The 20,179-nt window shown below is 39.8% G+C and overlaps 1 protein-coding gene across 8 annotated transcripts in view; it reads left to right on the forward strand.

The window, feature by feature from the left end:
- FMNL2 (formin like 2) overlaps nucleotides 1-20,179 on the forward strand; it is a 221,459-nt gene that overhangs the window by 116,111 nt on the left and 85,169 nt on the right. For all 8 annotated transcript variants that reach the window (XM_075829286.1, XM_075829281.1, XM_075829280.1 and 5 more), the window contains exons 2-4: nucleotides 1,704-1,787; nucleotides 14,133-14,213; nucleotides 18,396-18,472. In XM_075829286.1, the coding sequence (XP_075685401.1) occupies nucleotides 1,704-1,787; nucleotides 14,133-14,213; nucleotides 18,396-18,472 (242 nt within the window). The remainder of the gene's footprint in view (nucleotides 1-1,703; nucleotides 1,788-14,132; nucleotides 14,214-18,395; nucleotides 18,473-20,179) is intronic.

Here is a 20,179-nt window from a genome sequence, read left to right on the forward strand (position 1 = left end):
CCAGTATGCAGTCAGCTCCTAAGCTCCCTCTAGTGGTGGCTGCTGGAAGCCAGTTTTTTATAATTTAACTCTATGTGTATGTAGGGGATTCGGAGCTCTGTATGAGAAAAATGGAGCTTTGTCTGCTATAAATATATATTATGAAATGTTTCATGTTCTGTTTTCTGTACATTTATACTGATAGGAGGGCAGTTAATAGAAAGTTAAAATCTCTTCAATAACATGGAAGTTGCTTCATGGCAGCTAAGCCTAGACTTGTTAATAAAGTACACAACGACTCAAAAGTATTCCATTCTGTAACAACATTCTGTAACGTGCTACTTTTGTAAGTGTCTTTTTTTAAGAACAGACTTAGGTCAAAAATACACTGAGGCACTTAAAGGGGTCTGCCGACAGTTTCAGCATAGCTGTATATCACAAAAATAACAAAAAGTCACATAACTACCTTTCAAAAATATGTCAGTTACTATGGCACATCATTGCTGTGGCCAGTGATTGGCTGCCACAGTCACATGGTGAGTATGGTGTGTCATCGCTGTGGCTGGCCAGTGACGGGCATGGGAGCAGTGGGATTTGAAAGGTTGGGTATGTGACGATTCGTTAATTTTAGCGATAGGTGGCTTGTACTGAGCGTCAGAAAAACCCCTTTAATAGTTTCCCAAATTGCTTAAAAAAAAATAATCGCTGACCATAGGAATGTATAGAATTGCTTTTAAATTGCTGCACAGACTTTTTTTTTATTCGCTGCTTGATTGAATTTTTTTAATATGAAAATTGCTTGAAAATCGCTCATGTGACTTTCCAAAACTACAAAAAGTTACTTTCGGGCCTATCATTAATTATCAGTATAAAACGTTTTGGGCCCACCTTTATTAATAATCGCATATTTTGCAATAATGACATTGGATAGGGTAGTTGGCAGGAATTGCGCCTAAATAAATCTGGGGCATTTGGAAGTGTCCGACTGTTAGAACTCCTTTTGTGCCACCAATTTGCGCCTTTTTAATTCTTGCCTTGATAAATGAGGCTAATAGTAGTTTTTATTTTTTGGAGTGGGAAGACAAATGTTGTGAATTCTGATCCAAAATATTACATGATTGTAGATAAAACTTTTTAACCTGTGCAATTCCTGCCAAAATCAGGCGTAAATTAATCAGAAATGCGGGCCATTATGTTTAATGGGGCCATCACTTCTCAAAATCTCTGTGGGCCACCTTCACCATTAGGGGATCCAATCCATATGTACTTGGATATGACTTCTATTCAGGACAGTACATTCCCCAAACTTTAATCATAGCTATGGAGGAGGGGGTGTTTGTTTAGAAATGAGCATACGTACAGGATGCTATATAGACATTATAGGTACATAAACAATCAGGACATGTATCGCAAGCTATATGGACTAGATTAAAATGTAGAGCCCTACGTTCATCTCTTATAAGAGCATTACTTATATAAACCTATAGGAACACTATAATAGGACCATAATCAGATTTTTGCATGGGACTTCTATATGAGATTTTCCTTCCTTATCATAGGGATTCTAGGGAATATATGAATATAAAGCAGTCTATGTTATGACTACTTCAGGTTCTCTCGTTGGAGTTAATCGACCTCGTGAACATGTTGTTGATACCGGCAGATATAACAGAATGACATCCAAAGTGCAGCTTCTTAATGGCTCTTGTTTTTTTGTCTTACAGAATGCTATGAACCTTCCACCTGATAAGGCCCGGTTACTGCGTCAGTACGACAATGAGAAAAAGTGGGAACTTATTTGCGATCAGGTAAATGCTGAAATCATGGAACACCCAAAGAGGATGGACTCTTTAAGACTCTCACAGTTCAAATATGTATTATTTCTTGTTTCTTTTTGTATAGATTCTAAAGGACGATATGGGGGCAATTTCCCTCTTGGCCATCTTTTGTATTTTTAAGATGGTGGGCAGTATCTAAAGAAGATTTGTTATGGAGATATTTTTTTCAACCCACTGATTGACCCCTGTTCGGGGGACCTTAGGAGATTATGTTGCTCTTTTCATATCAGTTGTTGGTCTGAAGGGACCAGTAATGGTCTGCCCATAGCTGGTAGATGACTACACTGCTGTCAGATTTACAGGTAGTGAGCAAAAGTCCTTGAAGGGGTATTCCCAGCTCAGACATTTATGGCATATCCACAAGATTACGCTTTCTCGGCTGTCTCTATAACTCCCATAGAATTGAATGGCGTAGCCACCTCTCCATTCACTCCAGCGGCCGCCTCACCATACTGGATGTAGGTTAGGGGACCCCGGTTCTCCGGATAGGTGCGGGACTTATCATAAATTTTTTGCACATTCTGTGGGTAGGCTATAAATGTCTGAGATGGGATTACTCCTCTAAAGCGGTTGCCTGCTTTTTTTCAATCCTTTTTGTTTGAAAAATCCCCTGAAATTAAGCTGATCACAGGCAGTCCTGATGCTGGGTCCTCCAGTAAACACCTGTAATTTGCAGAGCAAACAGACAGCAAGTGTTCAGCTCCCCTGCAGCGCCCCCACAGGTGGACATTAAGCATTAAAACAATGGACTGTCCGCGTAATGCCGTTACTCCAGAAACAACCGTTTTCTGGTTAATTGATGAAGGTCCCAAATGAGGGACCCCATTCTGTTAACTCAGAATGTCCTAATAGTGTTTTTGAAAATTAATTTTCTAAACCAAACAATCGCTTTAAGGACTGTCAAGTTGGTGGACTTATTTCCAAACGATATGGCTTCTATTTCAGCACTCACTGTGGTGGCCACCAAGCTTTCTTAAGAGCCTGCATGGCAAACCCCATATTAAAGACATACCTAACCATGTTGCTGAATATATATTGTATTTTAACTATTCCTTTCAGGTAAATCTTGTGCGGAATAAAACTATGACCCAGAGAATGAAGTAATATAATGTATCAGAGACATTGCCTGGGACGCCACATTCTATGTATAGATATGTAAAACCCGGGGCTATTTACATTGTGTTCCAGTGTCTGTACATGACTGACAGGAATTTTCTGTACTTGTATAAATTTCATCATTTCTTCATATTTGATTGAGAAATACTTCAAAATAACTAATCAAACACCAATCAACACCCCTTAGCGACGAGTAAATCAGTTATTTTCTCTAAAGCAACATGTTCTGTGTCATAACTGCAATTAATTATTGGCCAATAGTTCTTAAAGGGGTAGTACCAGAATCGACAATAATCAAGTTCTACTTGACCCCCCCGGTAACTTCTCTTCACGAGGCCCACACATAACTTGCTAAGGTCTTAAAGTAATTTTCCACCTTTTTCAAACTATTTCCCAACACATTTTAATTAAATATGAAGTAAACTAACATTCTAATATACTTACCTATGCAAGGATCTTGATATCTTCTAATAGCGAGTTGTGTGACGTGACTCCGCAACTATCGGAACCTAGCACTTCCAATGACGTGCCGACCGGTCTTCTATCTTCTTTACGGCGCGTCATCAGTGACGTTTATGTAGTGGGCAGTTTCTATCGCCGATGCAGTAAACTAGCGCATGCGCGGTTCAATAAATCTGTATTTGAATCACACATGCGCTGTTAAATGAAGGCAGACACAGAGGTAAATAAACCTCAAAATGTAAACAAATAGGCGTGCTAAAATAAAAATATTTTTTTTTAGAAAATGTATTCAGGGGGGGTTTATTTATGATAATAATAAGCGGGATAAAGATAAAAAAAATTAAAAAAATAGGTATCGGAAAACCCCTTTAAAAGATCAAGGGCATTCCCCAAGGCATATGTTTTGCCCCCCGCCATATCTATCTATCTATCTATCTATCTATCTATCTATCTATCTGTCTGTCTGTCTGTCTGTCTATCTATCGGAGACAACATAACTATAAGACTACGACCCTTATAGTTATGCCACTGAATAGGATTAGATACATTGCCTCAGCAGACAGTATCAGACATGATAAGATTAGATACAGCCTCCCTATAGGCAGTATCATACATGATAGCATTAGATACATGACTCCGCAAACAGTATCACAGATAAAAAGATTAGATTTAGCAGTTCAGCAAACAGTATCACATGATAGGCTTAGATACATCAGCTCAGCAGACAGTATTACACATGATAGGCTTAGATACAGGGCTCCAACTGACAGTATCGATACTGTAGCTCTGTGTTCTTCCAGTTTTATACGGAGACAGATGGAGGTTTATTTCTCATGGATTACGTATGAATACATAATAAACTATCATGGCATGATCTCATGCCGTATTACGGAGGTATTCTCCTATAAAGCCATTGCTACTAGAATACACTGCCTCCTGGAGGCACCATACAGCGGTGCACAGAGTGCCTATGGGTCTCTAATATGGTAACACTCTGTGTGCTGCTGTACAGGGTCCATGTACATAGCATTGCTGTGTGCACAAACTCTCAGGGTTTACTTCTATACTGGCAGATTTTCTGTCGGTAACGAGCGCCAATCAACAATAGTGCAAGTCGTTCATCGCACGTTTATCTACATTTACATGGAGTAATCGTCGGGACTTTATGTGCCCGAACAATCATTAGTGCGATCGTCCGGGCACATAGAGTTCTGTTATTATCGTCATCACATCCCTGTTTACAAGGGGAGACGTGCTGCCGACAACCGATTATTTTAGTGCCCGCATAAAAGATCCAATTAGCCCAGAGTTCACTAGTTTTTCGGCTAATCGCTGCGCATGTTACACGGGCCGATGATCAGGATTTAGCGTTTAAAGGCGCTCGTTTGCCCGATCATGGGCCCGTTTAAAAGAGCCTTTAGTCTTACTGGACTCTAGGGTTCTGACGACAGAAAACTAATTGTTTCAAAGTAGATGCAATAGAATATTTAGAATGAACAACTGATTTCCTGCGGATAGTAAAAACATGGAAGTTGAAGCGGTCGTAGCTGATTGTCCTCCTCCTCCTCTCCTCTATGTGTGCCCAAATGCCCAGTGTTGCAGGGCAGCAATGCATTCTGGGAACTGTAATGACACGAAGCCAATGCACTCCAATCTGACTTCTGGCTTAATGATCAGCTTGAGTTTCTGGCTATGGTGGAGGCAGAGCAGCTGCACCGGAGCTCTCCACTAGAGCTCCGTGCAGCCATTATCTTCCACAATGTAAAAGTATAATATCATCCAGCTCCACTTTCCGCTTTTCACCTGTAACCACTTACCCTGGATTTACACCTTCTTTCCTCCGGGGATTGACAGGTGTTTTAAAAAACTAATCTGCCTGACTGCAATTATTCAAGTCACATTACAACTCATACAGATTGCGCTTCAGCTGTAGGATTATGTCATGTACTAGATTTTCCTATAGCATTTTGTACCCCAAGTAAAATGACGTTCCTCCCCCCTTCTCTCTAGAGTCCATTGGTAGCGGAATAGAAGTGGTTGCTGTAATCATCATCTTCCATCACTGCGGCTGGGGAATTGTAAGCCAGCACTTCAAAGGATTTGGATAACATAGATTGCGTCATTATATATTTCAATCATAGGCCGGGGGAGACTGAAGAGATTTTTTTTCCTCCTTAGTTTCCCTTTTGTACTCGTTTGTTGCTCTCTCAGAATAAAATCCATATTTTTTGCCATTAAATTAGACAATTAATTCAGCGAGGAATTTACAAATTCTAAATTGCAAAGTCATCACTTGCTGTTAGTTGACATTTCTGGAGCAGTTCAGCCTGCCGGAGTCTTTTCCCATAGAGCTGGAAGCGCAGCATAGAATGCAAATGACTTGTGGATTAGCAGAAGCACGAGGATTTACCCGGCACTTTCATAGCCCGATACTATATTCTGAGATGTAATTCTCTATAAGCGCTCTATGGTAAACTAGGAATGTCCCTAAAGCTGGCCATACAAAAAAATCTTAGAGGTCGTCCGATGTCATTACTATTATAAGCCGTCAATCAAATCAAGTCTCATTCTCACACTCCATCTCTATAGACATGAATGGAATCGTTGGAAACATGGTCATTTATCTTTTTCTAACTATTTACATGGGTCCTCTCATTGCCTGCCATGGTGGGAGTCCCAGATGTCCCCCGCCTAACTTACTTTTAGAACATTTAGCTGGGTTTTCCAGAAGAATACATGGATATCCTATCCTTATGAAAGGCCATCAATGTGTGATTGGGACCCCAATGATCGGCAGAACAAATCGGCTGAGTAAATGGAGCAGTTTGCTGAGTTGCAGTATCAGACACAGCCACTTGTATTGTGATGCCAATATTTTGGGTTAACATTGAGGGGCCGTGGCGTGGCCCCTTCCTGCTGCTGGTTGGTGAGGGTTCCAGGGTTTGGACACCCACCGATCAAACATTGATGTTCAGTCCTAAAGAAAACCCATCAATGTGAAAACCACATTAAAGGTTGGATTTTGCTATCTGATTCTACTCTTCCTTTGAGATAAGCTGTGATGGAACTGTGTTAGACCCTTATCTCTGCTCGCCTCTAAAGAGTTAGGGCTCACTCAGACGAGCGTGTATCACGTCTGTGTGACGACTATTAAAACAACGGTTGTCACACGGACTCATTTATTTCAATAGGGCTGTTCACACGACCGTTGTTTCAACAGAGCGTGTGAAGGGTCCGTGAAAAAAATTGGGCATGTCCTATTTTACTGCGTGTCACGCATCCCTCCATAGACGACGCGTCCTGCAAGAGTGCAACTCGGACGTGGGTTGCCGACGAGGTTACCGATACTCGTCTGAATGTAGCCTTAATATGTACATTCTGCTAAACACATTGTGCATGTGTGTGTGCAAACAAATATTGAAAGTACAGTTGAATTTCTTTTAATCCAGCACTTGATAATCCAGAAAGTATGAAAATCCCGCACAGAAGTCAAGTATAATGTGGAATTTCACAAGACCAGACGCTGAGCAGAGATAAGCAATTAGAAACAGTTGCAGACTGCATGTTAACATTTTATTTTAGGCTTCCTCTGCCCTTACATATGAGTTTTATGCACTTTTTATTACGGACTTCCAATAGTCCAGAATATTTGATAATCTGGCACCTACCAGGACCTATTGATGTCAGACTAAAAGAACTTTACTGTGTATGGTCATCTTAGGGGAGAACTGGAGTTGGCGAATGGAGAGGTATCACATTAATGGCAATTGTCATAAGATTTTTTTCCTTCTAAAATCAATCAAATAATTTTCCGCAATACGGGGATTTTTAAATGGCCTGTAGTTGCCGGGCAGAATACAGGCTTCCATAAACAGCAGTGTGTAGTCAGCTGATTAATCATCAACAGGGCACACTACTGCACAACTAAACAGATTTGCCATTCACGAGTCTGGGAAAGCTGTTTGACGGCCATATTTGTTGTCACCCAATTTTAACAGAAACAGATAGTGTAAAACGCCTGTATAGAAAAGCCACCTGTAATGTATCTGTGGAACCATTGTGTCTTTCACTGAGAAATGGCTCCAAACTGAGAAACCATTATGAATGGAAATGACATATTTATGTAAAACACTACGTATTCCGTTAACCTCCTGGCGCCGCACGCCATCATTTGCCGTAATAGGACATTTTATACATTTTTAATTTCCACATAGTGTCATTTGAAATCTGACTCATGGTGGTAAGGGCGATACGTTGGTAATTAATAGCACATAGATGTATATATTCGCCATGATGAGGAGATATGAAATGAGTTGGCGGACGATTATGCCATGCTGGAGATCTCTGTGTCTGTCCCTTCTTCCCTTCCCTACATGACCTCTGTCCCATTATCTCCCTCCGCGATGAGATACAGTATATGTGAATGAAATGAATTGCTCTTTTCCTTTCCGTGACATTAATCTGCAGCAATCTCTTTTCTTCTCTGTGTCCCTAAACGGCCTAACTCCTAAATCTTTACTCATCTTGGCAATGGCAAAATTAATCTGCGAAATGCGTGGGGCAATATTTGTGAACACTTGGGCAAAGAATAATCAACGCCATGGCCCCCATGGACCAATCAGATTTAAGTTGTCATCATTTTCGCACAGTTTAGAACATGAATGTAAACATCTGATTGGTTGCTATGGCCACATTCGGTTCTTTTCGATTTGTTTTGTCTGGCTGGGTGGATGTTTGCAGCGTTTATAAAGCTCGTTTATAAAGCTGTTATTATTTAATGGGAATTTTATTTGTCCAGTTAGTCAGTCATTGTTAATGGTTATATTACATAATCCCAAATTAAATAATAACTCTGGACATGGACTCGTGGACCACCCACATGATTTTATGTAAAAGCGCACTCATGCTTCACTGATATCATGTCCTATATTTGGACATATGTTTTCATTAGTAAAACTTTGCATGTGTCACTTGGTCAACAGATAAGTGGTGGACCCACTAGGTTATCAAGGTGTTTGGCATAGGCTGGACTAGGGAGTGGAGTTTAAGGGATTAGCCATTCTTCACCCTTAACCTTCTCACAGAAACATAGACTTTCCGTAAGGAATCCCCAGGTCGCTATCCCAAAATAGGGTCCTTTTACGCGGCCCAATGTGGGCTGTGTAAACGGGTGCTTGGCCCAATGTGGGCTGTGTAAACGAGTGCCGATGAACGAGACAGCTCGTTGATCGGCGCTGGTTTGCTCCTTTCACAAGGGGCTATGTATGGGTTCGAGTACTTTTTACTATGATCGCTCGACCCCATACATTTCTAGCAGCACATCTCCCTGTGTAAACGATAATATTTTAGGCTGCACGAATGACACAATCAGCCTATGAATGAACGTTTGCTCATTCATAATCTGATCATTGCCCTGTCTACACATGGCAATGATTGGGAATGATCGTTCTGTCAACGCTCGTTAGCAATAGCTGACGTGCAGACAGGCTGCAGAGTAGACGCGCGGTACCAAGACGGGAGGCAGGTGAGCAGTTGTTTGTGAGTTGAGTTCAGGCAAGTCAGAATATTTCCAGGACAAGTAACAAGGCACACGTTGGTCAAGATGAGCACCGAGGTTGAGAAGAGATCCCAGAAAATCACCTTTGCAGATGCCTGGCATCTTGAAGACATATTGCTCAGGTGTAGATCAGAATCCCAATCCCATGGAGAAAAGATACTAAACACTATTTGCATTTGGCGCCTTCTGGCCCTTTAAGAGGCCAAGCACAGTAGCAGGAGAGCGGAATGACTGCCACACTTATACGCCACCAGGGTCCCATTTAATCAAGTCTCACCATGATTCCGTTATTACCGTACTGCCCTATATTTGAAACCCTTATTGTGGGACATATAAGCCCCACCTGCATTCCGTTCAAGGAACATTCCCAAAACTTCATAGGAACACCCCATTTTATGCAAATTTTTATAGCCCTGCCTCTTTACTTTACCGTTAACACTATGAAGAGGAGTTTGCATAACTAGCTGCCACAGTACATGGGGGCAGTATTATTTGGGTCTAGTTGTAGTAGTGATTTTTTCTTACGTATTAAGGGAAAGAAGACAAGACTCTGACAGTAACATACACAAGATTGACATGGAGTGGTGGGCAGGAGAGGAGAGAGCAGGGAGGTATTTTTGTATTTTTTTTTTATAGATTGGGTGACCGGGTGACCAAGACTAGTATTCCGTGGCCTCCAAAATGACTGACTATGGTTGCAACTTCCTATCCCCACTTGCAATAGGAGTAGCAGTAACTGCTGCTCTGACAAGTGAAAAACTGCAGATTTAAAGAACAAATTTCACCCTAACATATATCCCAATGTATAATATCCCAATAATCCAAAATTATTGATAATCTGTTAAAGAGTTAAAAAGCACATAATAGGGCATATGGACATCAAAGGGGGTGGGTTTCCCGCTCGGGACCCACCTATATTAACAAGTGCGAAGAGCTGCTTAATAGCCGCCCTTACTCTGGCAGACCCAGGCCTTCCATGGATTACATGGTCGTCCATTCATTTGAATGGCCAGCATGTAATACTACATTTCCCATGCAGGGTCCAAGTGCTTAAACCCTTATAGGAGGTAGTAAACCATCATGAAATAGACGTTCTCTTTCCTAATCCAGTGCAGTTTATTCCTCAGGACAACATTCCTACAACCACCAAAAATGTCATAGAAGTAGGTGGGCCCTTTTTGTATTCCTTATCTCTGGACTGGGTGGTTGTTGGGATATAATATTACATAGACTGTAATATCCTGTTTATTGTAGAAATGAGTCTCTGGCAAGCCTTGCTGGCAAATTTACAAATCCAATTTGGCATTGGTAAATTGAATATATTTTGGTTCCGGACTTGAAAAACTCATTTATCGGATTTACAGACAGACACATAAATCTAGAATAAAGATTATAGCCATCTGGTTGTGGCCAAGATCAAGGCAAATGGACAGAATAGTATTTTGTTTCCTGGTCTTGTCCCCATCTCAGAGGTGGTCTCAGCGGGACTGAACTAGAACAAGTGATTTATCATCAGAAGGATGATCCAATAAACAAAATATTGGAATATTTGTCACTGAATTTTTGTATTTATAAAGGAATTGGAAGATTTTCTTTATGATCATGAAATGTGAATCATTGTGTTAGTTTACAAGTACTTGTGCGGATTAGTAAGAGGACACCTATACCCACCTGATCCTATGTACATTCCGACTTGTATTACTTTGATAGTTAATCTGGTAGGGAAGGATAATGCATACAGTAAACTTACCAGATTTTCAGAACATTATGTGCAGACATGTTGCTGACCTCCCCCTCAATAGAAAAAACCTGATCACTGGATATGATTATATTATATATTATTACTATATACCGCCTAACATGACCTCACTACCGGATTTGACCATAATTATATTATTGCTTTACACAGACATATCACACTACAACTCCCAACATTGCCTATCCACAGGACATGACCTTAATAATTCTATTATTGCTATAAACAGACATATCACACTACAACTCCCAACATGACCGAACCACTGGACTTAACCTAAGGATTCAAACAGTACAAGGCAACACAATGGGTTATGGGTTTTACAACTTAAGAGCTCATGCCTATGGCAGTACCCCTATGGCTCCATATTATGGAGCCATAGGCCCTCAAATGTTCTAGGTTAGAATACTGCCATAATATGGCATGTGAAGAAAATAATTTTTTTCTGTATTCATATAGAAAGAAAATTCTGTGTGCCTCCATATTAAATCGGAGGCAAGCGAGGGTACAGTATGGGCCCCATAGATTTCTATGGATGCCATATTACCGATCCGTACACCACGGACCTATAATACGGTCATGTGCATGAGCCTACATTGCATGGTTGAGACAATCGAGCACCATTATAGAGCAAATGACACTACTACTGTATATAACAACTGCGTGTAAGTCAGACCTCAGATCAGATTCCCAGGACAGGCAGCGGTGATGTTATTCCATCATGTGATATGGAATAACCTTTGGCCAAATGTACTATTATCCATTTTTTTGAGATTAACCAATGTTCCTTCCTAAATTGTGATGCAGACTTTTGTGGAAAAGCTTCTAATTCTAAAGTGACAAGTTGGCCTTTAGCATAGACACATCATTTATATGATCACAAAGATTGCCAAAAGAATTAAACCCAGACTAAGATTGTGAAATAATACGTCTGGTGCAGCCCTTTACCTATAAGCTAAGCTAAACTAAGCAGACCAGTCAACTGTCTCCAGCTGTCGTGAATCTACAACTACCAGGATGCTGAGAGTTGTAGTTGCACAGCATCTGGAGAGCTGCAGGTTCCACACAACCTGTTAGATATTATAAAAAAAGAGTATACTTTATTCCAGACACATTTTTCTTCTAATCTTATAAAATTACCTTTCAAGAGGTTGCCTGGTTTAAGATAGATAGATAGATAGATAGATAGATAGATAGATAGATAGATAGATAGATAGATAGATAGATAGATAGATAGATAGATAGATAGATAGATAGATAGATAGATAGATAGATAGATATGAGATAGATAGATAGATAGATAGATAGATAGATAGATAGATAGATAGATAGATAGATAGATAGATAGATAGATAGATAGATAGATATAGATATATACTGTATATGTGTATATATATATATATATATATATATATATATATATATGTATATATATGTAGAAGAGCAGCTACAATGAGTGTGTGTATTGCAGAGACAGTTAATTTATTTCCAAAGGAACAATGTAATACATCATTTCCCCCTGTGGTGGCGTTGTAGGGAATTAGAACACTTGCTGCAGCATTCCCCTCCTGATTACAGTTTATTGCTGGTGGTCCTAGAAGCAAGACACCTTGTGATCATCTTATCAGCCAGGGACCCTTCTTAAAAAAAAAAAGAGATTGTCCAAAGGGGACAACCGCATTCCCCATTTTATCTGTAGTGTAGAAAATCTTCTTAAGTTCTGCTTTTATTCCTTTTATATTATATTTATGCCCTCTTTGTCATTTGGGCAAGCTGCTAAGAATAACAGCTTTATGATATCTTGAGTTCATTGAGGAAATCCGTCTCTGACAATAACACAGCTCATTCACAGAGTATACTGGTTGTGGAAAGTTATTTTTCTAAGCTCAGGCTTGCTGCCTATTGCAAAAGGTTTTGGCAAGTGGTATTTTTGGCCGTCGCTTTGGAATTGTCTTTGGTGTTTAAAGATGAGTAATGTCCATAGAATAGTAATTAAATAAATTATGAATCATGAATCGTGCATTTAGTAATGTAGATAGCTCCGAGCAGGACTCAATATCACAGTACTTCCTGTATGGCCCGGCAACATGAACTGGCAAAGCTACCTAAATGACAGTGGGAACTAATGTAAAGTCCCCTGTAATAGTGTGGCTGCCTGGAAATTAAATGGAATTCCTGTGAGGAAAACATTTTAAGCAACAAAATGTGGGTATAGCACTCAGTGCCAAGCAGCAGCTGCAAAAGCAACTAAAATTTTAGGGTAGAAACCCGAGATTCAAATATAATATTGCCCACTTGTGGGAACACGTTTTGTTAATTAATTATAGTTTTAAAATTATAAGCTGCAGAGGATTCAAAAGGTGGAAACTAGATTAATAAAATAAATGAGAGGTCTGGAAAGGAAAGTGATCTTTTTAAAGAGGCTCTGTCACCAGATTTTGCAACCCCTATCTGCTATTGCAGCAGATCGGCGCTGCAATGTAGATTACAGTAACGTTTTTATTTTTTTTTAAAACGAGCATTTTTGGCCAAGTTATGGCCATTTTTGTATTTATGCAAATGAGGCTTGCAAAAGTACAACTGGGCGTGTTTACAGTAAAAGTACAACTGGGCGTGTATTATGTGCGTACATCGGGGCGTTTTTACTACTTTTACTAGCTGGGCGTTCTGATGAGAAGTATCATCCACTTCTCTTCAGAACGCCCAGCTTCTGGCAGTGCAGATCTGTGACGTCACTCACTTCCTGCCCCAGGTCCTTCATCGTGTCGGCACCAGAGGCTACAGTTGATTCTGCAGCAGCATCAGCGTTTGCAGGTAAGTAGCTACATCGATTTACCTGCAAACGCCGATGCTGCTGCAGAATCATCTGTAGCCTCTGGTGCCGATGTGTCCTCGCTCGTCTGACACGATGCAGGACCTGTGAGTGACGACACAGCATGATCTCTCGAGAACACGGCTGTGTCTGCACTGCCAGAAGCTGGGCGTTCTGAAGAGAAGTGGATGAGACTTCTATACACAACGCCCAGCTAGTAAAAGTAGTAAACACGCCCCGATGTACGCACATAATACATGCCCAGTTGTACTTTTACTTTTCAACACGCCCAGTTGTACTTTTGCAAGCCTCATTTGCAGAAATACAAAAATGGTCATAAGTTGGCCAAAAATGCTAGTTTTTAAAAAATAAAAACGTTACTGTAATCTACATTGCAGCGCCTATCTGCAGATAGGGGTTGCAAAATCTGGTGACAGAGCCTCTTTAAGTATTGGCACATAGTCCTCTAGCACCCAATGCCAATCCATTACTGTTGTCAATACGACCCAAATGAAAAATGATGTTGGTTTTCTATGTTCATGTACAGGTCAATGATCTTTATTTTAGTTTCATCAATACATTTACAGTATTTTGAACTTTTTTTTCTTCTAGGAAAGATTTCAAGTAAAGAACCCTCCACACACGTATATTCAGAAGCTGAAAGGATATCTAGATCCACAAGTAACAAGAAAGGTAAGAGAAAATTTCTGGTCTGCGACTTCTATGTGAAACCTTTCAGATGTTCCATGACTGGTCATACATCATATTCAGCACTATCTGAGAAGTGGCCGTATAATGGAAAGTTCTTCAGAGAAACCAAAAATTCAGAACATTTTAGAAATATCACACAGCAGTCCAAAAATGGAGTTAAAAAACTGTACCGTTATTTATAGGGGAATTTGACTTCTGACCAAATCATTCGGACAACAAGAGGCCTCTTTTCTGTGGAAAAGAAATAGCTTAGGCTTCGTTCACATCTGCGCCAGGGCCAGGGCTCCGTTCATGGGTTACGTCTGAGCTTTCCGTCAGGGGAGCCCATGAACGGAGCCCTGACTGAAACAAACGGAAACCATAGGTTTCCGTTTGCATGACCATTGATTTCAAGGGTGACGAATCCGGTGCAAATGGTTTCCGTTTGTCACCATTGCCTAAGGGTTCAGTCGTTTTGACGGAATTAATACTGTAGTCGTCTACACTATTCATTCCGTCAAAACGACGGAACCCTTAAACTACGGTGACAAACCTACCAATAGCACAGAGCAGTGACAGACTGAGAGGTCACTGTGTAGTCCAGAGGGGTCTTCCAGAGAGCAGTTAGAAGTACATGGTGACTACAGTATAATGTTGTGGACTGATATGTGTTTAACCCCTTAACGACCACATGGGTTTTGGTGCCTGCACAGGGAAGAATATGTCCAATGCACCCAAGACATCATGGCAGGAGCGTGGCTATAATACACAGCGCTGCTTCCACTGCAACTGCCTGAATCTTAGGTAGCTCTGATCCTTACAGTTTAACCCCTTAGATGCTGTGGGCAATGCCCTCTATCACCGCATCGTCTCTCCCGTAATGACAAAATAGATCTGATTCTAAAGGGGTTAATAATGACAGGAGAAGATTGATAGTAGTTTGTGCACCCCCGGCAATAATGGTCGTGGGTCCGTCCCTTATCAACCACCATAGAAATATTACATTTGAGCCAGGTCAAAGCAATGCCTTTAAGTAGCATTTATCACATTAATTGTATATTATTATTGCATTTGACTGAGCGGCAGTGGACCCTTTTCCGGCCATGTGCCATGGGCTCTAATACCTGAGTGATCCACCCCTGAATATTGACAACATCATATTGTAGCCAAGCTGTACTGCATGATTTGGTTATTTGGTTGATACAGACAAACAAGAAATAACGTGGCACTGCCCTGAAGATATAGCTTATGGGGTGGGGGGGTCAAGGTGGCGGGAGTGCGGTTAGTGATTCTGACCCCTTAATCAATAGCCCCTTCTATATGGCGTGGAAGATAACTAGACACATAGAGCCGAAGAGCAAGACATTTGACAAGATTATTTCATATCCAGTAGTAGCTCATAACTTTGATCACCTATGGGGGGGTGATGACGGGATGCTCCTGTTCCCTGAAATATAATTTTTAGATATCGCAACTCTTTTTCATCTTTTATACAACTAGAATATCAGCATTTTACTGCATTTGGCAACAAAAATGAAGCAGGGAGTGGCGTTTACAGTCTTGGAAAATCTAATGCCTGATTTTTTTATTATATTTTTATTTGTTTTAATTATAGGCACTCTACCCTAAGGCCACTGTCTAGTGATTTTGATACTAAAGTTCCATTATGATCCTTTCACAAGTCTAGGCAGGAGCATCCGTTTTCCACTTACTCCATCAACACCACATAGAAATATAAGGAATATAAAGAAACATTACTGTCTAGCAGTAAAATTTGGCTTATTGCTCAAAGCAACCAATCAGAGCCCAGCGTTTATTTCTTAACTACTCTTGAAAAAATGAAAACTGCACAGTGATTTATTGCTATGGGCAACAAGGGCAGTTTTACTTAATGTTTTGTTAAATAAGGACCATGCTATTGCCTTGTCTTAGTTAGGTCTGTGTCATCTTTGATATTGTCCCAGAAGGCCTTGGCTTCTTTGTATCACACCCATTTAGAGATGCGTACAACCTGACTCTATAAACAGGATGCATACATGGAACACTCAATTTACTAAGAATGTAGAAATCCTTTTATTGATTGATGGATTGTACCAATTTCTTATATCCACTCTCAATTTTATTATATGATGAGTACCAAGAGAGTCTTTTAACATCAGTTAAGACATATTTTAGGGATTACATAATGTCTGTGGAAACTATTCAACTTGTCATTTTACGTGGGGTGGATACATTGACGATGTATTTAAAAACCCTTGTGATCCGTATAAGCTGGTGTCTCCACTTCACTTTTATTTAATCCAATTTGTGAAGTTTAGGAGAACTGGGTCACTATTACACCACAATTATGTCAAGTTTGGTTGTAAATAAAGATTTTAATTTATATGGTTATATGTCTTAAAAAGAAAAATTGGCCGAGCATCAAAACCGCTTTTAAATTGATGCTGTTTCCTACATATTGAAATCGCAGTGGTAAGGTGTTATTGTAGCTTTCCATTACCACTAGCTGTTATGGAGTTTTGAGCAATTAGTTCTAGTATTAATATTTCTTATGAAAACAAAAGTGTAATATTTGTGAAGTTTATAGGTGGGCAGGAATGGGGCCGTGCCTTTTATTAATTACCAAGTTGTAAAGGAAAAAATTGCCACAAGTGGTGTAATGTCTTGTTTTACGGAATTTCCCATATTATAAGCATTGTCTCACGTCTATTCCAGTTTGCCTTCTAGAGAGACATGTTGGTAAATGCTATTAAAATGTGACTGCTAGGTTCACAGATTTTGGCTACATAGTACATGAGTAAAGCAGGCCGTAGACATTAGATTTTAGTTGGCAGATCCCCCTAATTTAGTCCACCAACATTTCAATGTCTGTGAGGGCCTTGAGATAGTCCTTCAAAGGCAAACAGAAAACAAGGATCCAACAGGTTGTATTTTTATGCTTTGTTTCCCACAGAGATCAGCGACACCAGATGTGTCTAGCGGCCGTTTATTTCCCCTATATTGAATTCACATGCGAAGTCATAGCTATCATTCGACCAACAGCTATCTCATGCCTTTGGTCACATTAAGACAGTTTTATAGAAAGAAAATATGGCCTCATTATTCAGTTCCCATCGCATGTCACATGAGGAATAGAATTTAAAATGTAACTTTTATTAAAATAGTGGTTCAAGTGACATAATAAGAAGATCAATCTTACCCATTCATGATATGTTCTAAGTCATGAGAAACAAAGACCTGGTGAATCCAAGCTCAGAGCCAGGGATACACATATCAAGAAGTATGACCCTCTATTCGTACCTAATCTAAACCTAGTGGGTAACCTGCTCTGACTAAGGTGACCCAGGAAATATGACCCTCAGGGACCCTAGTGTAGACCCTATCTAAAAGGAAGATTAAAAAGCATATTTGCTCCGATTCTACACCACGATCTCCGAATGGCATATGTGTGGGGTCAACCTTGTCAGGGCAGGTTCTCCACCAAGGGGAGATTAGGTGCAAAGTCCTGGCATCTATATCTATAAAAAAAATCTCCAAGGAACAACCATCAGATATATTTTATGCCCACTCTGACCCTGCTGTGTTGAAGTATGGAATGACCTGACTGGCCAACCCTAGATCTTGGATGACTTGACCATGCAAATATTTATTCTGATACTAAACCTTTTGACTGAATGACATCATCTGTGTCCATATGGCCAATGGTCAATATAAGAATGGTCCCGCATGGATTTCTTGCTCGCTATGTTTAATAACATAACTCTCAGGACTTGTTGTGGGGACTTGTGACTGTCAATAACATTGGGACTTTCTATGGAAAAACATTGTCAAAAAACTACTCTAAAAAATTAAAGATGAAACGTAGGTATTATCTTAAAATATCAATATGTCACATCCCTGTGCTTATCTACTCATTATTTTCAACCATCTTGGTTGACTGGCTTCTTTTTTAGCTCTTCTCTATGTATTGTACTATTGTTATCCCCCCCATGATTTACACTGCAGCTCTCCTTGTTTTTATTGGGTCTCTGCAGAAGCACAATCCCACCACAGGAAGTCACCACATGAAGAACTGATATATCACCAACGGCAGTGTTATCATACACAAACAATTTTAGTTTTGACAATTTTTGTAGAGTCCAACTCGACTGCAAATGTAATTTTTCTTATCTTCTGTTCCCTTAGAAGTTTCGGAGGCGTGTACAGGAGTCCACTCAGGTTCTACGGGAACTGGAAATCTCTTTAAGAACAAATCACATAGGGTAAGATTTTTTTTATTTTTTTTTTGATTGGCAGGTTTGACTTTTTCTTCAATTAAATGTACTTTGTAAAAGTCGCTTCTATTTTTACTGCCTCTGCTGTCTGGAGGCCCTGGATATACATCTGCTGTATACCTAATAATTACATCTATTAGGTTTTATAGGGCATATAAGCATATGGTTTAATGTTGCCGGATTGGTGAGCTAAGCAGTTTTCCGTGCCAAAGAGTGAAATAGATTGGATTTGGATGCCCGCTGAAGCCTGGTTATGTTACCTTTTTTGTGAGCGGCTTTCAATAAGCGAGAACATTATGAATTTTAGTGAAATGGAAAAACCACATCTTCAAATAAGGTTATTTTTAGCTAAAACCCACAAAGTTTAGTCTACTCTTTCCATACAAATGATCATGCTGTGGCAAGTACGATCCATTCATCATTCCTGTTTATAGGTCACTGGTCTCAGTAAAAGCAATTATTATGAAGCAGAAGTATATAATAGGACTTCTTTTACCACCTCATTCCATATCTGGTTTGTCGCTGATACTTAGCTTAGCACCTCCAGTAGTAAAACCATTGCAGTCCATGAAAAATCAAACAATGCCACATTATGGAGATACTTTGTTATTTTTCTGTTTCAATATTTTTATAGAATTTTTATATCGGAGATAACATGTACAAAGGTACAAAATAATAGTACATTTTAGAAAATGACACAGCATGTAATGGTCCCTTTATTAAAATAAAAAAAATTATCCGGAATTAGAAAAAGAAATGGTTTGTTATTTTTCCAAAAACAGCGCATACTTGACCATTGGCTGTGTCAATTGCAGCTCATCCTCATTCAAGTAAATGGGGGAGCTGCCATTATAGGCATAGCCCATAGACAGGAGTGGTGCTGTTTTTGGAAAAAAAAAGGAGATACGTTTTTAGATCCTAGTAATTCTCCTAAGCCGTCCTATTACCGGTCAACCTAGCATCTATATGGATAGTCATGATATTTGGCCAATACAGTGTCAAACCTGGCTAAAAAGTCACCCAGTGTTTATATACCTACTAGATATCTTGAATCCACTAGAAAGTGGGAGCATTACACTGTAAGGCATATAGAACTTATGCTATTCAAGTTGTAAAAAATAATACTTTTTGTATTGTTTCCTATGATAAGTTATTTTTGCATGACTAATAAAAAAATTGAACTGGCTCCTGGATTGGTCTATTTGGCTCCTAAATACTAAAGTAATCTGTCCACCCTCAGAACTAGGCTTTAAACAACACCTATTAGGGAAGATGGATGTAATGGAGGAAGGTCTCCCACTTCAAGGACACATTTTGAAGGACCCAATTTGTCCATGCATTACACTGATTTCAATGGGCATCATGCAATACTTAAATTATCCTGTAGGGGGATAGGGGGGGATCTTGGGATATTGATGAAGGACCAATCAGATGAACGGGGGTTATTTAAAGGGATCCATAGTTTTAAAGGGAGTCTGTCAGCACTTTTGAGCCCCTCAAACCACTAATTCTGCTAGAAAGCTAAGGTTAAAAGCAAAAGAAACATACCTATGTTGGCAATGTGAGTCCTTTATAACTTGTAAAATGTTTTTTTTAATACTCCACGTGCCATATGCAAGTTTTTGGGGGCTCAAAAGTGCTGACAGACTCCCTTGAAGGCCCTGTGACTACCCATGTGCAAGCTGTAATGACGTC

Source organism: Rhinoderma darwinii, chromosome 6, assembly GCF_050947455.1.
Source record: "Rhinoderma darwinii isolate aRhiDar2 chromosome 6, aRhiDar2.hap1, whole genome shotgun sequence".
NCBI lineage: Eukaryota > Metazoa > Chordata > Amphibia > Anura > Rhinodermatidae > Rhinoderma > Rhinoderma darwinii.